The sequence below is a fragment of the Panthera onca genome, chromosome A2, assembly GCF_046562875.1.
Source record: "Panthera onca isolate mPanOnc1 chromosome A2, mPanOnc1 haplotype 2, whole genome shotgun sequence".
Classification (NCBI taxonomy): domain Eukaryota; kingdom Metazoa; phylum Chordata; class Mammalia; order Carnivora; family Felidae; genus Panthera; species Panthera onca.
Window position 1 is genome coordinate 96,723,076 of NC_138340.1, and position 20,259 is coordinate 96,743,334.

Genomic DNA, 20,259 nt, shown 5'->3' on the forward strand with positions numbered 1-20,259 from the left:
TTTGAACTTCTGGCCATGACCTCCATATTTTAGGATGGGGGTAAAAGAAGGAAGAAGAGCCTCTCCTCAATACTTCCTGCAACCTTAGCGATGGTAAGTGGAGCCTTTAACATGTTAACAGGATACCTATGGGCTCACAGGACTGTTTCATTTTGGGAAAGGCATATTGCCTTTGAGAATTATACGATTCCACCTTATTTTTCTCAGAGATAGGATTAAAAATGGTTTTAATTAATTTTATTTTCCTTGCTACTTCATGACTCTTGGTGGTGCATTTCTCTTGTGATTTGCAGAAGATCACCCTTCCCCCAACTCTTGCAGAGTTAACCATTTATTTCAGTACCTTAAATAAGAAAATAAAAAGCAGATGCTATGAGGGTACTTACTTGAAAAACACGAAAATCCCCAGCGAAATCACCAAGGTGAAAATCGACAAAGAATGACCCACAATAGCCAAGTAGTACAGGACATATGCGCTCTGCAACAAGAGCAACAACAATGAAACAGTTATAAAAATAAACAGGCAAATAAGTGATAATAGAGGAGGGAAAATAGTTTCTATTTTTAATATAAGTGTAATTCAACAATTGTTCTCCTTTAAAAAAATCTAAAATTATAACATATTTCAGAGAAATTATATTGAATTATAATATTTGGGGTTAACAAGTTAAATGATATAAGATTATCAGTTATACTAGAATTTGCATGATGTGGTGGGAAGAATGTAAGACTGGATTCATCAGAGCTGTTCTTTACTCAGAGATTAAGTCTTTGTGTGACTCTCATAAGTCAGCCACTTCACCCCTCTAGACCTCAGTAGTTTTTATCTGTAAAATAATTTGGTCAAACTAAATGATTTTTAAAATAATTACATACTACTTATAAGAAACATAATTAAATACTGGGATACAGAAATACTGGACATAAAAGGATGGGGAGATGATGATCTAGGTAAACACTAACCACAAGAAAATGGGTGTAATATCATATAGGTCCAGAGCTCAAGTCAGAGAGATAAAACAATTTGTAATTTCTATTCACCTAATAATATCAGTTCAAACCACATAAACATAAAGCAAACGCTGACACCACTTAGTAATCAATAGAACACACAATACAAATGCAGTATAAATAAGCTGGATAATTTCTGTGAAGTTTTTTAATTCCTGGTAGAATGTGGCATTTATGTACAAATCATGACCCTTCTGCATTTGATTCTTGTCACTTTACTCGTGAAGAGCCTGATATTGAAGTACTGATTCCACTAACAGGCTCTCAAAGCATGCAGAGTCCTTTGTTTGGTTAAATGCATTATTGCTGAACAGAAACAAATATTGCTTTTCTAGGAGTTTGAATTTCAAAATGAACTAATCAACATCTGAATTGTGGCTGTTCACCACTTGACCGGGTATTTGCATATTATTTGCCATTTTCATTGATACTACTCTCCTAACAGAATGCTTTTTATCTTTGCAGAAATGATAATTAAGGTTGGAGTCGTTGGTTTATATCTAGAACTTATGATAAAGACTTCAAAATAGCCTATAAGCCCCTTCTTAGGAAGTATTTAGGAATCTTTGCAAAAAAACAGATACTCAGCTGCTGTCTTTTCTCCCACCAATTCATTTTCTGGCTATTTTGTTCACTTTACCACTAGACAAAACCAGGAGTGGCATTTTCTAAGAGTTCTTCCTTTTAAATAGTTCACCATGTAGAATCCCCTTGTCATTGAAAGTACTGTTTTTAATTTAGATATATGCTCATGACCCATCCTCTGTCACTATTTTATTTTTATCTCTGTATATTTTTATTTCTAAGAAAATTTTATATAATTGATTTTCTTTCAGTTGCCTCCAGACTACTTTAAAAAATATTTATTCTTTTGAAATAAAGTTGTCTAAATGTGTAAGCTTAAACCAACAGCTCATAATTTAGTTGCCATTCTTGGTGTCATTCTTAAGACTGAGAAGTGCTTTTTTTTTTTTTTTTAATAAATTCTAAGATTCTTTCTTCAAAACAAAAAAAAATTTTTTTGCCTGTATATAGATGGAAGATTTGTTCAAAGAATTTCAATCATTATGTTAGGTGCCCAGAGGGGAACATTTACTCTTAAAATCCTTTCTTTCTATCTCAGATGTGGTTAGAATGAGAAGGTCAAATATGGCAGCCTGAAGAACTACTTACTTGGATATGTACTCCTGATAACAATTGAGTTAACAGGATTACAGTTTTTTCATGTAAAATCATAATTAACACTCATTCAGGTATTCCTTACTTGGTGACATGTCATCTCAGTCAGACCTTATTACGTAAATAGCTCTCCATTAGGATGTAGACATGCATCTAATTCTCAGAGGTGACTATGCAATTTGTAAAGCGGTAACCAGCGTTGGTGCCCCCAGCCTACGCCTGTGACAAGATGTCCTTCTGGTCTCTAGTCAACTGGTCTCAAGGCTACCTGTTCATCTTGTTTGTTTTTTGCTGTTGTTTTGTTTTTAATAAAAGGAAAATTTTCTATACTCCTAAATCTTCACTGTAGCAAACAGAAGCACTGATGAGCTTTTAGCTTCCAACTCAGTAATTATTTAGCATGCAGGCCTATCTTTGAAGGAAACAAAAGGTTTCTACTGCTGTGTGGTTAAACACTGACTGTTTCTCCCAGCTCAGTGGGAAAGAGGAGGCTGATTGTGGGTTTAGTGATTTTTTTTTTTTTTTTTCAGATTTCTCATGCATTTGGAGAGTAAGTATCTGGGTTTTTCCCATTGGCTTAAATGTATCCAAGCAGAGATGATACTAAAAATATTTAACAGGCAGTAAGACAAAAGTACTTCCACTGAAAATAACCTAAACTGCCACACCTGTATCTACAGGCTGATGGGCAGCCCCATTCTAAGGGTTCCTTCAAGCCCTGATAGTAAAACTCTAACTGGCATCTTGGGGGCAGGGAAGAGGGGAAACTGTCACTTTGTGGCTTGAGGAAAAATCTCTAATTTTGGAATTTTTCTCACAGAAGAGACATCTTAGAGAGTCCCTGGAAATGCTGCCTAATGTCTGAATGGGGAATCCCATCATCTTTCCCATGGACACTATTTGCCTCATTATAAATGGCCTGATTCTATATGCTCATGGAACTCTTTGACTCCAGGTGCCAAAACAAGAAGTAGAATGTCATTTTTTTCTAATACTACTTCATAGAGTCCCTAGAAACTTACAGGCCATTATCTGATTTCCTTCTATAAAATAGGTTGGCTTCTTGGTAGCAGGTGTTTCATAGTGATGCATATATTTCTATGTAAAAATAATGGCATTCTCACCCAATACAGAAATTTGAAATAGAACCTACCTTCAGTTTCTCAGGAGTGAAAGCATTACACATAGTATAGTTGGACCAGGTTCGATTGTTCTCAGGATGTTTATACCAAACCCCTTTCTCATCACAGTATTTTGTAACCTTTTCTGTTAAGGAAACACAATTATTACATTATTATCTCAAACTACCAAGAAGGAAAAATAAAGCTTAAAAGCCATGCCACAGTGTTAATCACTTTATATAACTTGAATGTGAATATAGGTCAATGGAGACCATCATGAAGATGTATTATGCACAACGTTTTAGCATGCGTTGTCTCATTTTATCATCAGCGAAGCCATGTAAAACGGATGTTGCTATATCTCCATTTTGTAAACAGGAAGCAGAGAGTGAGAGAGGTTATAGAGTTTGAAAAGTCACTGGATAGTGGGTCAGCTAGGATTTAATGTCAGGTCGGTTGCACTAAAAAGTGCTACCTATACTGTACCTCATATTTTTTTAAAACCACATTACATTTCTGATTTTAGATAGAAACTATATGAGAAGAGCAAGACCACATCTTCATTTATATGCAATATTTATTTATTAGGTTGACTGTATGAAACCACAGTTTTTGTGAGTCAGATGGTCAAATATTGGCAATTTCATACAGTTAAATCCAAGAGAACAAAGAAGTCCAAAACTAAGAGGTGTATCAAGAAATAATTTTTGTGCTTCTCAAAAATATTTCATTTAAATCATCTCTTTATCCCACAGAGGGCATACTAGGGATGTATAGATTTAGCCTTCACTATTTATTTCTTTAACCATCTCTCAGGTGATAGTGAAATTTGCTGATTTGGCTGGATTGGCATTTTAAAGATCTCCACCTTGCTATGGGCCAGGCACTGTGCTAAGCACTTTGCAGAATTATTTTCTTAAATGTTAATAATGACCCTTTAAGATGGGTATTGGTCTTCCCATTGTACACATGAGGAAACTGAGGCTCAGATAGATTGAGTAAATTCCCCATCTATGGCTAGCAAGTAGGAAGGCCAGGGGTCAAATCCAGGTCTGGTCTGCTTGATTCCAAAGCTATTGTGCAGCTAGTTAACTCTGTATTAAGGCTCATAGTTCTGTGGGCAAGTTATCTACACTCCATTCAGTGACCCAAAGAATCATAAATAATTTGTTGACTGTAAGATAGTATTTAAAATCTAATCTGATTGGCTATACAAATGGAAGAAAAAATTATATTGAGTTAAATAAAATAGAAAATAATGAACAAATGCACATTGAAATGAATGCACTTGCCAAATTTAATCTGAGTTATTCTGACTTCCTCTAGTTCTCCAGAGTACCTCTACAATGCACTTATTGCCTTAGATATCATAAAGCAACCTCAAATTGGTATAATATGCAAATAGGTTTTACCAGTGTATTTAGAACCCTTACAAAATTTTGATTTTTGATAATTTCCTGGGAAAAATATTTTTGAAGCATTTTTCTTCATTGGCAAAGGCAAAGAGCTGTCCCACCTGTGGATAGACCTTTTATTGTATCACTTTTGGGGTTTTTTTTTTTTAGCTCAGGATGTGGGAGTCTGAATCACATACTAATATTTGGAGGAAACTGTTATTGTTTTAAATACTAAGAAAACAATTCATGTAAAAAAAAAACCTTATTTGTCTAGAACATCACTGAGATCTCATAATATTTAAAATAATTTTCTATCAGTAGTTATGGTTAGTCAATCAATATGCTAAGAGCTAGTATGAGAATTCTTTTATCTTTGGCAGATTTTAAGGGAAATTAAAAATTTTTAATTATAGAACTGAAACAGGTGCTATCAAATTAAACACAAGATTCAAGCTTAAAACTGTAGATTTGTTTGTATGTCTACTCTAACAATTATTTCAAGTGGATGAAAAAACACATTCTGCAAGCAAAAGATGTTTTCAAGCAACCTATGAGACTCATCATTGCTTAATGTAAATTTGTTAGAAAGTTAAATGGAAAAATTTTTAATTGTAAATTTGCTGAGATAGCCATTGGACAAAAACTATATAAAGAATCACCACTGAGGGGTGCCTGGGTGGCTCAGTTGGTTAAGTGTCCAAGTTCTGCTCAGGTCATGATCTCATGGTTTGTGAGTTTGAGCCCCATGTTGGGCTCTGTGCTGACAGCTCAGAGTTGGCTTTGGATTCTGTGTCTACCTCTCTCTCTGCCCCTGCCCTCCTCATTTTCTCTCTCTCTATCTCTCTAAAAAATAAATAAACATTCAAAAAAAAAAAAAAAAGAATCACCACTGGACACCAACAATATTTCAAAAAAGGGTTAGCACTAATCAGCATAGAAAAATTGATATTGACAATTGGTCAATGATTTTGCTAATGCTATTTGTTGAAGCTTCTTGCAATTTTTAGAAAAGTGGCTTGCAATGCAGCATCTTATCTTTATTATATTGTCAGAAACTAGCTTATTACTTTATCAAAATGAATACAATCTGTTTTAACAACATTATTTAGCTATGTAAGGCAAAATATATTCTATGGAGGAGGGAGGGGTGTTCCTCCTCAAGAAGTCCATTCCAATCATGGACAAGACTGTAGGAAATATTATTTTGTTTTGATGTCACTAAAGTCTGGATCTAAGCATTTCTTGCTTCTACCTGTTAACAGCTATAAGAACTTGTCCTCCCCACCTGGCAAGTCTTTCAATATTCAAAGAAAGGATATGTCTACTCTAACTTCCCTTTCCAAACCAAACATCCCTATTTACTCACACTACACAGTTTGCTGTCCCTTCATAGTCTGGAGCCACTCTGCATGTGCTCTGATACTGGTATTTCCCTAAAATATTTTAAGTTTGGACTGCCCCATGAAGAGGGCAGCATGCTTATTTCACTTTAGATTCATATGGAGGTTTTACAGATGCTCAGCTCCAATCTCCAGAGATTCAAATTTGATTAACTGGAGAGGTAACCAGGCATTAGCATTTTTTAAAAAGCTCACCAATTCCAAAGGGTATCAGGGTTGAGAATCATTGTCCTAAACCATGTTGACCATCTTGGCGCTGTGCCATTAATGTTGACTGAGTGACATTAAGATCAGGGCCTTAAGCACCTCCTTGTAAATCTGCTTTTTACATTCTAGCATATTCCTTCAGGCCACCAGCCTCTTTTGAATTTCAGTGCTGTTATTCACTCTCTCATGACCTGTCTTTTACCAAGCACTTTGTCTAAAATGAAATCTCTGTCATTTCATGAAACTGTTTTGTTTATCATCAAGGTGTAGCTTTGGGTCAATGGTAAAATCCTAAAGAATTTACGTTTGGTGAAATAGGTATTTTTAACATGTGTTTTTCTTTTGAAGTGGATTTGTCCCCCCGTTGAAAGGGTTCTTTCTACCAACCAGGCTGATAAGATGGATCTATGCCTGGAAATCTCTGTTTTGCTGACCAAAAACTTGCCTTTTAGTCAGTAAGTATAGCCATTTTGGCAAGAGCCCATTGCTGCTTTGGAACTGGCCTTGTAGTCTCAGTTGCAGAAAAGCTCTTTGTGCCAATCAAGTTACTTCTAATGTAGTTGTCAAGTCAAGATTAATGAAGCATCATTTACTGGGAAGAGTCAATAAAAGATGGAAAGATTATCATCAAATAGCATTTAGTTAGAGTTTACAGGAATGTAGTGCTGAGCAGGGGCACAGCACTAAGCACTTCCTCTTTCCACAATGAGAATTTTCAGCAGTGGCTGGCCTGAACTGGTTTTTAAAGTAGTCCCCTGTAATCTCATTTTCACTATCTCTGTCTTACTGGGGTGGAACTTTGGATCTCATCCTTGCTAGATGCACGAAAAGCATCTCTCAAACATTGATACAGGGACAGACTAATTCCTCTGCTCTAATCTGGATTCCAGAGACTTTCTTGACTAGATTTTACCATTTGACTATTGTTTCTATCTTAACTGATGATCTCACTTTCGGTCTGTGCAGCAGTAACCTCTTGCCATTCATTATCAGTGAGTAAAGGGAAACAGATGGGCTGGTTGATCCCAAAAGGTGGTAGAAACTCTGACCAAACAACTCTTGGAAAAATTTGAAAGTTAAGGTTGGTTTTTTCATACATAATCTCTTAAGCATGAGACAAACACTGATTCCTCTCTTCAAAATGCTAGTTCAATGAAGATCCTTCCTGTCAGGATCTTGGCATTCCCTTCCACTCACTGAATATTCCAACTCTCTTCCACTGAACCACTCCCAAAAGGACACTGAGGAAAATCGGCACTGTGAGGTGTGGAGGGATTACTGTGTTCTGTTATATCACATCTTGTTAAAAGGGATCAGGAGCTTGAGACGGAATGAACTGACTACCTGGGGCCCTGACTCCCAGCCAGCCAGTTCAACACCTAGAGCCACTTAAACACAGTCAGCAGACTGGGACTCAGGCACACCCAGGCACACTCTGCTCTCAGGCACAAACCTCACCTGTTAACTGGGATTTAAATCGTGTGTCTGTAGCTTAGTTTCAGCATATGGGTCTCTTTTATAACTAAGATTTATACTCCCTTTTCAGTATGTTAATCCCATATAGTATTTCATTAGGGCAGATTTTCTATCTAGTGTTTTGGAACAGAATTTTTCTGGGCCCAACACCTGCAGTCCCTGAAGCTAGGTGGCTACTGCTTTTTACTCCTCTGGTACAGTCTTGTCAGATACTGGGCTCTCCCTCCCATGGGCACAGCTACTTAGTGTATTGGTTGAGCTTTCCTGGTACCAGCCACTTTCTTAACTGGACTCTCTTTATTATTTAACACATTTTCATCTTGGCTATACATTTAATCACAAGCAGAACTTTAAAAGATCATGCCCAGGTTATGCTCCAAACTAATTATTTAAGAATATCTGGGGTGGTACCAGGCATCAGGATTTTTTTAAGTTTCCTAGGTTCTTAGCTAAGTTGAGAATCACTCATTGCTAACACCTATCCAAATCCATTCCCCTGATCCCCACGTAGCTAGTCTCTGGATTGAGGCTGTTATACAAGCTCAAACATCTCTTTACACATTCCTTGCACTGCTCCTGACCACTAACTACCAGAGCATCTTGGATTCCAGATCTCCAATTTATTTGGACAGCTGACAGTTCAGAGATACATCTTGTCAGCCCTCTGGCTTCTCACTCCACTTGGTAGCTGGTACTCCTCGACCTTTATCCTGCCTAAGCATCCTGACCCAACTTCCAGTTACACCAGTGTGGCTAGATTAAGGCCTGAAGGAAAAACATGTCTTCCTTAGAAGGTTCTAAAGGTACTTCAATCTGCACAAGTTTGTATGGAGACTTAGAAATATTGCTTCCCAAATGCTTTTCCAAGACTGTTGCACTTACTTATATGTATTATATATATATATATATAAGAGAGAGGGAGACACAGAATCTGAAGCAGACTCCAGGCTCAGAGGTTTTAGCACAGAGCCTGACATGGGGCTCAAACCCACAAACTGTGAGATCATCACCTGAGCTGAAGTCAGATGCTTAACCTACAGAGCCACCCAGGTGCCCCTGCATTTACTTACAAAGAGAGGGTTAGGTAAGAGCTCTAGGGACTTGGTACGCTTGCAATTTTGTGTCAAATATTGTGTGAGTATAAAATGAGATAATATATATGAAAATGTTTTGAAAAGTTAAAAATGACACTCAATGAAAAGTATTCCTGTGTTACTTTTATAGCTAAAATGAATTTGGTGTCACTCATTTACTTAACACACATTTATTGACTGCTTATGTTGTGCAGGGCATGGAGCTGGGTATTAGTATGATCCATTATAACAGCATTAGTCTTATTTACTGAACATATTTTAATAATCTACTGTTGGAACAGAAATCTAGTAGATGTCTAGAGTTACCACCTTCTGGTTTATTTTCCTTTAGACATGACAGTTTTATATAACTCTCTTTTTTAAAATTTTTTTAATGTTTATTTATTTTTGAGACAGAGAGAGAGAGAGCAGGGGAGGGGCAAAGAGAGAAGGAGACACAGAATCTGAAGCAGGCTCCAGGCTCTGAGCTGTCAGCACAGAGCCTGACATGGGGCTTGAACTCACGAACCGTGAGATCATGACCTGAGCAGAACTCGGACACTTAACCGACTGAGCCATCAGATGCCCCTATATAACTTTCAGTGTTATATAAAATTTCCATTATGCATGCTATATCAGCCCAGTAGACCCGAACTCTAGACCAAGCATTTGCATAAGTTGCTAAATGTGACACAATTGAAAACTTAAGAACAACCACATTTAAGTAAAACTTCACAGTTTAAAAAAATTAATTTAGGGGCGCCTGGGTGGCTTGGTCGGTTAAGCGTCTGACTTCGGCTCAGGTCATGATCTCACGGTCCGTGAGTTTGAGCCCCGCGTCGGGCTCTGTGCTGACAGCTCAGAGCCTGGAGCCTGTTTCAGATTCTGTGTCTCCCTCTCTCTCTGCTCCTCCCCTGTTCATGCTCTGTCTCTCTCTGTCTCAAAAATGAATAAATGTTAAAAAAAAAAAATTAAAAAAAATTAATTTAAAATTTTACTAAAATTTAATAACAAATATTTAAAATATATAAAAATTTAACTTTTATTTAGAATTTAAGACCTAATGTACACAACTGACCAGTAATGCCACTTAAAAAATAAGGAGAGCTTGTAATATTTGTGCAACTGGGTAATATTTCAAGTAAGAAAATTCTTCAGAAAATGCTGAAACACAGAGTATGATTAGATAGATATCTTTTATATCTTATTTTCTTTTCAGAACCATGAAAATTCTAAAAGCGAAGCAAGATGTGAAATAAAAAGAAATATTTTACCTGATGGATCAAAGTCTGGAAAATAATCTGGGCAGTATTGATGGGACAGTACTCCAGCCGGTGTATCATCCCAGCACAGCCATCCATCCCAGGTACGGTTGCAATACGGACCTGATTATTCAGAAAGAAATTAACACTGTATTTGGAAAAAGTTGCAGAATCATCAGCAGGGATTTGACAGTGTTAAACAGGATCTATCTATTTAATAGATGGTTATTTTGGAGCTCTGGACATGCATATGGAAATATTAAAAAGAACAGCAACAACAACAAAATAAAGATATTCACTTTACCAACTCTTAATAGAGTTTACATTTTTAGAGGGTTTTCTCCATTTGCTCCTCAAAAGACATACATGTCATCTGTATGGAATCTTTCCTCTAAAATCTTTCCTTGAAAATGTCTCCAGAAATGCTGCAAAGAAATCTTGTGAAAGGTATATGCAGTATCACCCCTGGATCAGAGGTTTACCTTGAAAAAACTATATGTTTTTGTAACATATGGATCCTACTAGCCATTAACCTTCAAAGGGGTTGCCTTGAATAGTTCTATTCTTAATCCAAGGGTTTAAAATTCAATTGTTCAAAATTCCTGTGGGAGATGCATTTGTCCACAGTTAACAGGTCACACAGAAATCTAGTCTTATTATTTTAGAATCACACTTTGTTAGTAGCTAAAATAATGCTCAGTTTGAGTAGTTTATGTATTTATCAGCATTGGGTCTTAGTGGTGTCTCACTGCTTTCAAAATTTAATGTACCCTAAAATGTGAAGATTGACCTCTATAAAGCTATTCAAAAGAATAAGCCTCAGGCTTTGAAGGCAGTCCAAGAACAAAAAAAAAGGAAGGAAGGAGGAAAAAAGGAACGAAGGAAAGAAAGAAAAGAAGGAAGGAAAAGAAAAAAGAAAAAGAAAAAAAACAGAAAAAAGAAAAGAAATCTTAAAAGAATGATCATAGCACAAAAGTTCAGCCTCCCAAAATGATTAGGACTGAAGTGAATGAAGGAGTCTGCTCTCGCTTGGTCTCTGAAAATAAATGTTGTGTTTCTATTGTTTCACTTGCTTCAGAAGAAATGATTTCTTCTTTGGGCAGAGTTGCATCTAATGACTTTTCAGTTTCTTAAAAAACACTGAAACTACTGGAGACCGAAGAATAACATGTATCTATCTTTCTACTGTCTTGAGTTTTGTTTAAAAGAAATATTCTAAAAATAGGAAGTAGAAATTAAGTAGAAATTTAACTATTTAAAGGCAAACCATGTGTAGTAATAGAATATAGTTAACTGATATTCCCCCTCACCCCCAACACACACACCAAGCAGTGTTATCTTAGAATATACAAGGGTGTACAAGATCTTGTTGGGTCTTTTCAAATGTTTTAGGGGACAGGGAAGAGAACTGAAATGGATGTAGTAATGCTTGGCCATCACATAGCCCTCTATGGCTAAAAGAATAGGCTTGGCCCTGAAAATATTTGAACAGTCACATAGAGCATTCTAGAGAAGGTGACATAAACAATGCCTGCCTAGGAGATAGCTTTTTTCTAATTTCTCTGGGAACTGGGGCTAGAAAAGGAGAAGGAATAGCAATAGTTGCCAACGAATTGACAGTTAAGGGAAGATACTGCCTAATTAACCCAAAACAAGACAGGATTTTGACAGGATTCACCTGAGGCAAATTCTCTGCCCACCATTTTCCCATTCCCTTCCTATCATTTTCCAATTCTTCTCCCTCACTTCGTCCTGCATTGTCCCTCTTTGCCAGGTGTGAATACTGAGTTATTGTAGTAATTTTGTCATAAGTGTAGATGTTAGCCCAAAACCAGTTGGGTGGACTTGAGCAAAGAAAGTAGGCATGTGTCCAGCATGAAATATACAAGCATACCATAGTTTGAAAACCACCGTTAAAACTGCTGGCATATTAAAACTAGTCAACACATATTTACCCACTGAAGCAAAAAACCTTTAATGTTGTTTGAAACATATTTGCATACATCTTTCTTCTTACCTTCTCCTTGGTATGGGGGTAACTGCTGCATGCGGTCATAGCATTTGTACTGCGCATCCGTCATTTTCTTACGTCCTAGGACGTAGAGAAATGGCTCGGACTTCATATTTGGAGGATAGGTGTCATTTGAAGTGGCAGGAAGAATTGGGGTTGGGTGCTGTATTAAAAAGAAAAGTCAGTCACTTATAGAGAGCAGGAGCCGGTGTATACAGAAATAAATGAGACAGTCAAAAAGTTTGAAAACATTTTCCTTCCACGAGCAACAATTATATATGGTCTCCAAGTGGAATATTTTTCTTCATAACTGAAAAGTGTATTTATATTTCATCTACAAATTCTACCTACAGATTTCATATATGCATTCTTTCCATTCACTACTGAAAATGTATAGCCCCCACTCAAACTCATGCACCTCTTTATCATATAAGATTGTTTTAATTTTGTTATCACTGTTAAGTTTAGAGGTAAACAAAACAAATAACCTGATTTCCAAAAAATACCAATATTAAATCAACTTTGCCTTCTTTGGAACTTCTAATAATCATGAATCATGTTATTAAAAATAGATATATTAGTGCAATAAGTAAACTTTTATATTAGATTCTTTCAGCTGATTTTTATTTCTGCTTAGATTACGTGCACTGCCAAAAATTCACTCCAGGTAGTCACAGAACAAACAAAATCTGTTCCTCTGAGATACTCTGCATTGGATAATTGGCTTTAATATCTTTAAATAGGCTTCTTCAGCAGGTGACCTACACAGGATAATTTATTTTCACTGCTGGAAATCAGTGCAAATCTTAAATATTTCTCTTAGTGCTTCTGCACTTTTGGTACAGGCTGTCACTGGTCATGATCACAGACTGACAAATTATCCTAAGTCATGTTTATATAGATTTCAATTTCTTTTGTGGCCATGATGTTTTTGGTGGTGCTTGAATCTGTGATTCTATACCCATGTTCTGCATAGAGACTTGTTCAGAGAAGACTGTAAGCTTCAGCTTGCACTGGCTTTTTCTTCTTCTGAAGTTAGAAAGTTGCTCTCTTTCTATCACACCTGTTAAACACATTTTTTTATTTGGCCTTATTCTGTCTAAATTATTCTAGGATTGAAGTTTCCCCAGCTGTATTCATGCCAGAAACAGTGTTGCATACTTTTCTCTATTCCTCACAGTCTCTAAGGCAAACTCATTTTTATTAAGTTGACCTGTATACCTCAGGCTACTCAGAGTGTAACCACACTGTTTTCCAGTGTATGTCATTGTGTGGATGTGGCATGCTTTCCTATCAGATAGCATATCACTAGATGCTAAATTGTACAATGCATAATACAATAAAAATTCAGAGTGTACAGAGGGCATGGTGCAAGAATAGTCAGTTACCATTACAGATACAAGGTAGAATTTCAACTGGACTTTGAGTATATGCAGTGTCTACATAGGCAGAGAGGAGAGGGAAGGCTTTCTGAATGAAGGGAAAGGAATGCGTATAGGTCCCAAAGGTAGGAAATGGCACGTATGAGACACAGTAAGGAAACCATTGTTCCTGGAGAGAAGCATATTTGGGGGTTAGTAAGAAATGGAGTCAAGGAAAATAAGATAATATAGAGCCCTGAGAAAACAAATCCAAAGTGCCTGGTGCAATGAAAGGCTCAATACATTTTAGCTAATATCATTAAAACATGACAATAAATTAAAGATGTACTGTAGGCTTTTGACCAGTGAAGTTTGTAAAAGGAAAATGTTAGTAAAATTCATGTGGTGGGCATCAGATGTTCACAGATCAGAGCTGGGGAGGGAGCCAGGAAGCTGAAGGCATGGACTAGAGCACTGCGTGAGGGAACAGGGAAGCACAACCCTCAGCACTTTCTCAGATAATAAAAACATATATTTGAATATAAGGACCGGAGAACAGTAATAGTCAAATAGCTCAGGTATTTTAACCTACATAATGGACAAGAATGGGAATACCTGAGAAGGGAGAAGTTACTAGGGGGAAGAACGTAAGTTCTCTTTTGTTCTTGTTTTGAAGGTGCCAGCAAGGCATCTGAGTAGAAATTGCTTGCAAACAGAAGAGGGTGAATACTTATTACATACTGTGATAACTCTAGATGGACACTTACTGTGGGTATAGTTGATACTACTCTTTAAATATTAGGATTGTTTCTAATTTTAATGCTTCTTGAATGTATGACAGAAAAAAAAGAGACATTAATGAACTCACAGAAATTATTTCAAATGTACAAATCCTTTACCAACATAGTTGAACACCATTCTGTTGTCATATGATCCTTCCCTACTGGTTTTAAGATCAACCAATCAGCAAATAGTCATTGAACTTTATCAGCCAAGCATTATGCTAGTGCTGAGTAAAATAAACATAGATCCTGCCCTCATGGAGCTTACAGTCTAGCAAGAAAGATCAACATAAAATATTTCCTGACACCAGGAACTGTGAAATGTAAAGAATCATTAATAATTGAATGCTCAGTATTCCTTCAGGAATTGGAATGTGGTTTGGGAGTAAAAAATACATATTTTTAATAGATTTCATGTTAAAGGCTTCGTTGTGGATTATACTAGCCTACATTTGTATGAATGCATGTGGCTGTGTGTGTTTTAACAATCTGACTAAAGATCATAACCATGGTCTTTAATAGATCATTGTATCTCCACAATAAGAGATACCAATTATAGGTTAACTTTATGCATCTATTTTAGATTCTTTGTAGCTCTATTCTTAGAATCTTTAATTGATGTGAGAATTATCATTTGATATATTATTTATTTATGGGTAATTTTCTCACCATATTCAAATGAAATTAGAAGCTGGAATGTGATGTCCAATATAAATATTTTCTGTCATTTATACTAGGTGTTTTAGATGTTAGGGAGCATCCTGTTTAAGTTTGGCATTCTTTCCAAAAGTAACATTCTGAATTCTATCTTTAATGGACTGGGTAACCAATTAATAAATGTTCCTGCACTAGTTGGAAATTCTTGTAAGCCGTGGGGAGTCATTATGTGCAAGGATACCAAGAGGAAAGCCTGGTACTTGTGTTTTCAATTACAGCATAATTTGTTTTAATGAAGTTTTAACATCAATAACAGTGTAGATATGACCATCTGAAAGAGCATGTGTATTTCATGTAGATGATAGGAGCATCAATCTTACCATTCTTGCAATATTGAAACAAACTCCAGTGAACTTGGTTTGGAGCCTGGTTCTATAGAGATTGTTTCAACACTGAAGGAATGAGAAATTAGAACTTCTGTCATAGATAAGACATAGTAATCTGAGTCCACTCCTTGTCTGGTTGGTGTGTGAGCAATGACTAGAATGTTTGCAGTGGTAACTGAATGTTTCAGTGACTTTCTTCTGAAAATAACATATATTTGAGGCATTCTGTCATATATGTACATATAACACATATGAAGATATAGACAGATAACGATTATATATATGATTCTAATAATGGAATTACTACTGCTTAAAAATAATACATATACAAATTTCATAAAGCTCATGAACATAGAAAGGTTTTGCTGGTGATTTTGTACCAATAAAAATGGCTAGTGAGGTGGCATAATTTTCAGCAATATAGAGACAAACAAGAAGCAGTAGTGATTAGATAAGACTACCAAGCAATGTGAAACACTTAAAAATATTTTAGTTATCATAAGTATTATGTTTATATTATACATTTTGGCACATAAATATTTTATGCTCAAATGAAGATAGAGATGAGATATTAAGGGCACATTGATGTTCTGGATAAGGATTCATGTTCAAAGTTTTTCATACAAGCCATCTTATATGATTCTCCCAAAGCAAAACAAAAAACAACCTCTTAATTGTTGTCCTATGCAGCAGTTTAGCCGCCGTATATGTGATGTCACTCCTAAAGGTTCAAGTAAATGGCGCCACACATACGACCACCAAGCTGCCACCAATACCTGCAGTCCGTAGCTGAAACACCGTTGTTCTTTCAGTTAATAAATACTTTGCTTCCCCCACGCCAGTTACTGTTCTAGGTACTGGAGATTCAGCAGTGAACAAGACTGGCAAGGTCCCTGCCCCCATGGGGCTCACATTCTAGGAGGTTTTGTGCACAATAATCATGGAGTCCGGTGGAAAGCAATCTGGTTTGAGTGGACATGTACTCAAGCAATTCCTACTTTGATGTAAGACAATCTTCCTACTTCTTGGTTTCTAGAAGCACAGAGACAAAACAATTACAGGACCATTCTGTGTAGAGCTTTAAGAAATGGTGCATCACTGCAGTGGTTCAAACGTAACGAATATGGGAACTCATGCTACAGTGCTGAAGGGAGAGATTCCTATTGATTTCCACAGACAGAATTTGTCTAAAAGGAACATGATTCCAGAATCCACAACTTGATATAACCAGCAGGGTTTTGACGTCACCATCCTTAATACTGACAATGTACATGTTGGAATTGTTTGTAGTTTTCAGTTACTTATACTTTTCAAAATAATAAAGGATAAAACAGAGCTTTGTAAAGTGTTAACCTGGTTCTTCCAGGTAGGATCAGATGGTTGGTATCCTATGTTTTTTCTACTTAAGCATTATTTAAACAACAAAACTGCTCCATAATGATAAATTCCAAGCAAATAGGGGAATACAGATAAGTTACCAACAACGAATGCTTCTCAGAAGAGTATAGTTTTTCTGTGTCTTCATCATTGTTGCTATAATTATCATCATCACTACCTTTTTTTTTTAGAACTCACTATGTGCCAAGCACTGTTCTAAGCCAATTGCACTATTACAGATAAGGGAGAGGAAATGAGTAGGTGGTTTTGCTTGATGTAAATTGAGGCTCATGGAATGTGGTGACCCAAACTGATACTTTAAAGACCGTTTGGAAATCAGGTTGGTAGAATTCAACAAATATACTGACAGTGATTTTTCACAATAATGTATAAAAAAGTAATATTTTATAGTAATTAAAATCAGTACCACTTTTTAAAATAATTTACTTTTCTTGAAGGAGTATCAGTGTGGAACACAATGTGTGTTTTAGAAGGAAACTCACATATCAAAACTTTTTTTATGGAAGAATCCTCCAAATCAAATATATGATCCAAATACAAGACAGAGAAGCAAATTTCTGTTTATCACAGGAAAGAGAGCACAAAGCCATTTAAGTGCCCTGTACAGTATGTTTACTAGTAAAGAGATGCCCACAAACCATAAAATATTTCTGCCCATGGCTCAAATATATGAAATTATTTTAATCTTTGAATTTTGTAAAAGTTTTGAATAGAATTGATCTACTTTAGTTTTTTAGCACACCACAAATTATCTGTAGTCTTTATAATAAAAAAGGTGGAAACACTCAAACTGTCTTATATCTAGTTAGTTACTTTAGTTTTTCTTCTGTCAATGTTTAATATAATTATATGCTTTATAAAATAAAATTATTTAGAGATATTTACATACAACTGATCACATAGGATTTAATTTAAGCTATAAAAATAACAATATCAATCATGAATAGAATATACCAATATTTCTGTAGCTATAGAATCTCATATAAAGCTTGATCATTTACAGACAAAATAAAATGTGCTAATAATTTCTACAATATTCTTGTTCCAGTGTTTTTATTATATTTACAATGGCATGAAGTTACCTGCATTTCCAAATAACAGATTACTTTTAGCAAACTATGTTGTATTTTATCTAAAGATTATAACATGATACTTTTACATAATAAAATAGACTATACTTAATATCCAAGTAGATGCAAAAGGACTACATTGACAATCATACCCATAAACCACTTATTTGATGTATAACATTACAAAATAAAAATTTCCTTAAAAATAAGATTTATGTTTATGGAATATTAGTGATATTTTCCCCTGAATAATGTTAAGAGAAACAGTTTATACAAACTTGTAAGCCCATGACTACACATTAATTAACAATGTAAATCCTGGAACCCTGGACTAGTTTTGTTTGCCTGAGTATAATAGGATCAGTTATTGACTGAATTTTATTGCCAGGTATCATTCATTGGCCAGGATAAGGATCAATACAACTCCCAATTTGTTTATGTAAAATTTACTCATCTCTCTTTCATGTGCTATGGAAGTTGATGTGATGGGGAGTTAACAAAGTTAACACAAATAAATAGGCAGGCACTGGTACTATTTTCTAAGATAATTGCAGTTCTGACTACTTGCTAACCATTTAGGAAAAAAACAATATAAAATTACAGAAATTGGGCATGATTTACAAGGCTAGAGAAAGAGTTATGGAATGACATTGGTATGTTAAGACCTAAGATTCTTAGTTTTTTAAAAAAATTTTTTATCAGAAATGCATTTAAAATCAATAGCCAGACTGAAAGAGTTCAGATGTTTGAAAAAGACAGAAGCCTAGAAACTGGTTCAGATCCACATGTTTAAGATGAAAAACATTTTATCGAAGGACATTATTAGCCTTCGATGTTAATTTCCAAGATAATGTGGAGATGTCTCAAGTTAACGCTAAATTTTTATAAACAAAGCTCACATTTTTCAGTGAACTATAACACAAATCTAAATTGTGAAAGTTGGGGGGGGGGGGAATCTGTTAACACAGTATCAAGGAAATGATAGTTTTGGCTCGTGGAATGTAGTTTTGGCAAGACCTCTCCCTGTGTGAGTGTCTACTCAATCACATGCTCTGTGTCAGCATTCTTGATTAACGTGGCTTAAATAATGTTTTACTTACATTTAGGAAGATGAAGAGTACCAAGCACCGGCGGGTCAGTGTGAACTTCATTTTTGGTTTTTGAAGACGATCTTCTAAGTCCTAGAAAAATATAAAAGTAACAAAGACATTTACATTAATATAGGTTTAATACTGACTACAGTCAATTTCCTTTTCTTGTCTTTCAGTTTGACTTGGAGAGGATCATGTCCCAAGACATTCTAAATAAATTCATGTAAGTAAACAATATGCTTGTGATGCAAATGCAGTTGCATGTTCCATTGCCCTTCCTTTCAGCCAGGAAGGACTGGTGTCTGGTTGTTGTCTAAAGTCCTCCTATTAAGAAATTCCAGAGCCACCTATACATATCAGGATCAAAATAAAGGATTCAGAGAAATCAAGAGCAATCAATGTGGGCTTCAGTTAACATGTGGTGTCAGTAGAACTGTTGAAAATTTCAATGGAAACGTCCAGAAAGAAATCACTTCATTAGACATGAACAAATACAATCAATGATTTGTAAAGGATCACCTAGGTAATTTAAGGCAACTTTTATTTAAGCAGTCTTATTTAGAGCCTTGAGTATTTTCCTTTCCTACAGAATTTTCTACAAGCTTCAAGTTGCTATTAAGAATAAATTTCCTCAATAGCAAGGATAGAATATGTCAAAATATTTTTCTTTCCTACAAAATTTTCTACAAGCTTCAAGCTGCTATTAAAAATAAATTTCTTCCACAGCAAGGATTGAGTATGTCACCTAACAGCTCACCATTCCTACCCAAAAGCATGTAATCGTCAGAAACATGCTGCTGTCACAAATATCAGTTTTTCATGACTGCCGATAATTTTACACAAGGAAAGATAATAAAAGAGCAAAAAAGTATATATGTATATTTTTCATCAGTGGGATTTGCGTGAAAACTGTATTTCACCTAGGGGTGAGTGGCTATGATCACATCATATATCTTACACTTACATATTCTGCTAGGTATGTTAGTATCTGCACTGTCTACCTAATACACTTGCTCCCCAAAGAGCAAAAGTTGTATTCCATTTACATATCAGTACTACAGGAAACTGAGAATGTAAAGTATAATTTTCAAGTGTCATCCTATATGCGGATTATTATTTATGGCTTGTGATTTACCTCAAGTCCACTAGTAAATTAAAAACACACGTGGGTGAGCTGGATTAGACATGGTCCCATTACAAGAAACTGAGCATTGGGGTGTCTGTGCAATACACTAGGTATGAATGATACAAGACATGTGCTAACACAACTATAACATAAAATGGGTAAAATGATAAAAAAAAAATGGTACAAATACAGACCTTCATAAAAGGGAGAGTTTCTGAATAGGGGAACCAGGGCAGGATTTGTATTTTGAC

At 35.7% G+C, this 20,259-nt stretch overlaps 1 protein-coding gene across 1 annotated transcript in view; it reads right to left on the minus strand.

Annotated features, from left to right (window-relative positions):
- Nucleotides 1-18,942, minus strand: part of CALCR (calcitonin receptor) — a 60,948-nt gene extending 42,006 nt beyond the window's left edge. The window contains exons 1-5 of the mRNA XM_060632472.2: nucleotides 18,892-18,942; nucleotides 12,144-12,300; nucleotides 10,139-10,249; nucleotides 3,344-3,456; nucleotides 387-478 (exon numbers count right to left, since the gene is read on the minus strand). Of these exons, the coding sequence (XP_060488455.1) occupies nucleotides 387-478; nucleotides 3,344-3,456; nucleotides 10,139-10,249; nucleotides 12,144-12,300; nucleotides 18,892-18,942 (524 nt within the window). The remainder of the gene's footprint in view (nucleotides 1-386; nucleotides 479-3,343; nucleotides 3,457-10,138; nucleotides 10,250-12,143; nucleotides 12,301-18,891) is intronic.
- Between the last annotated feature and the right edge of the window lie 1,317 nt (nucleotides 18,943-20,259).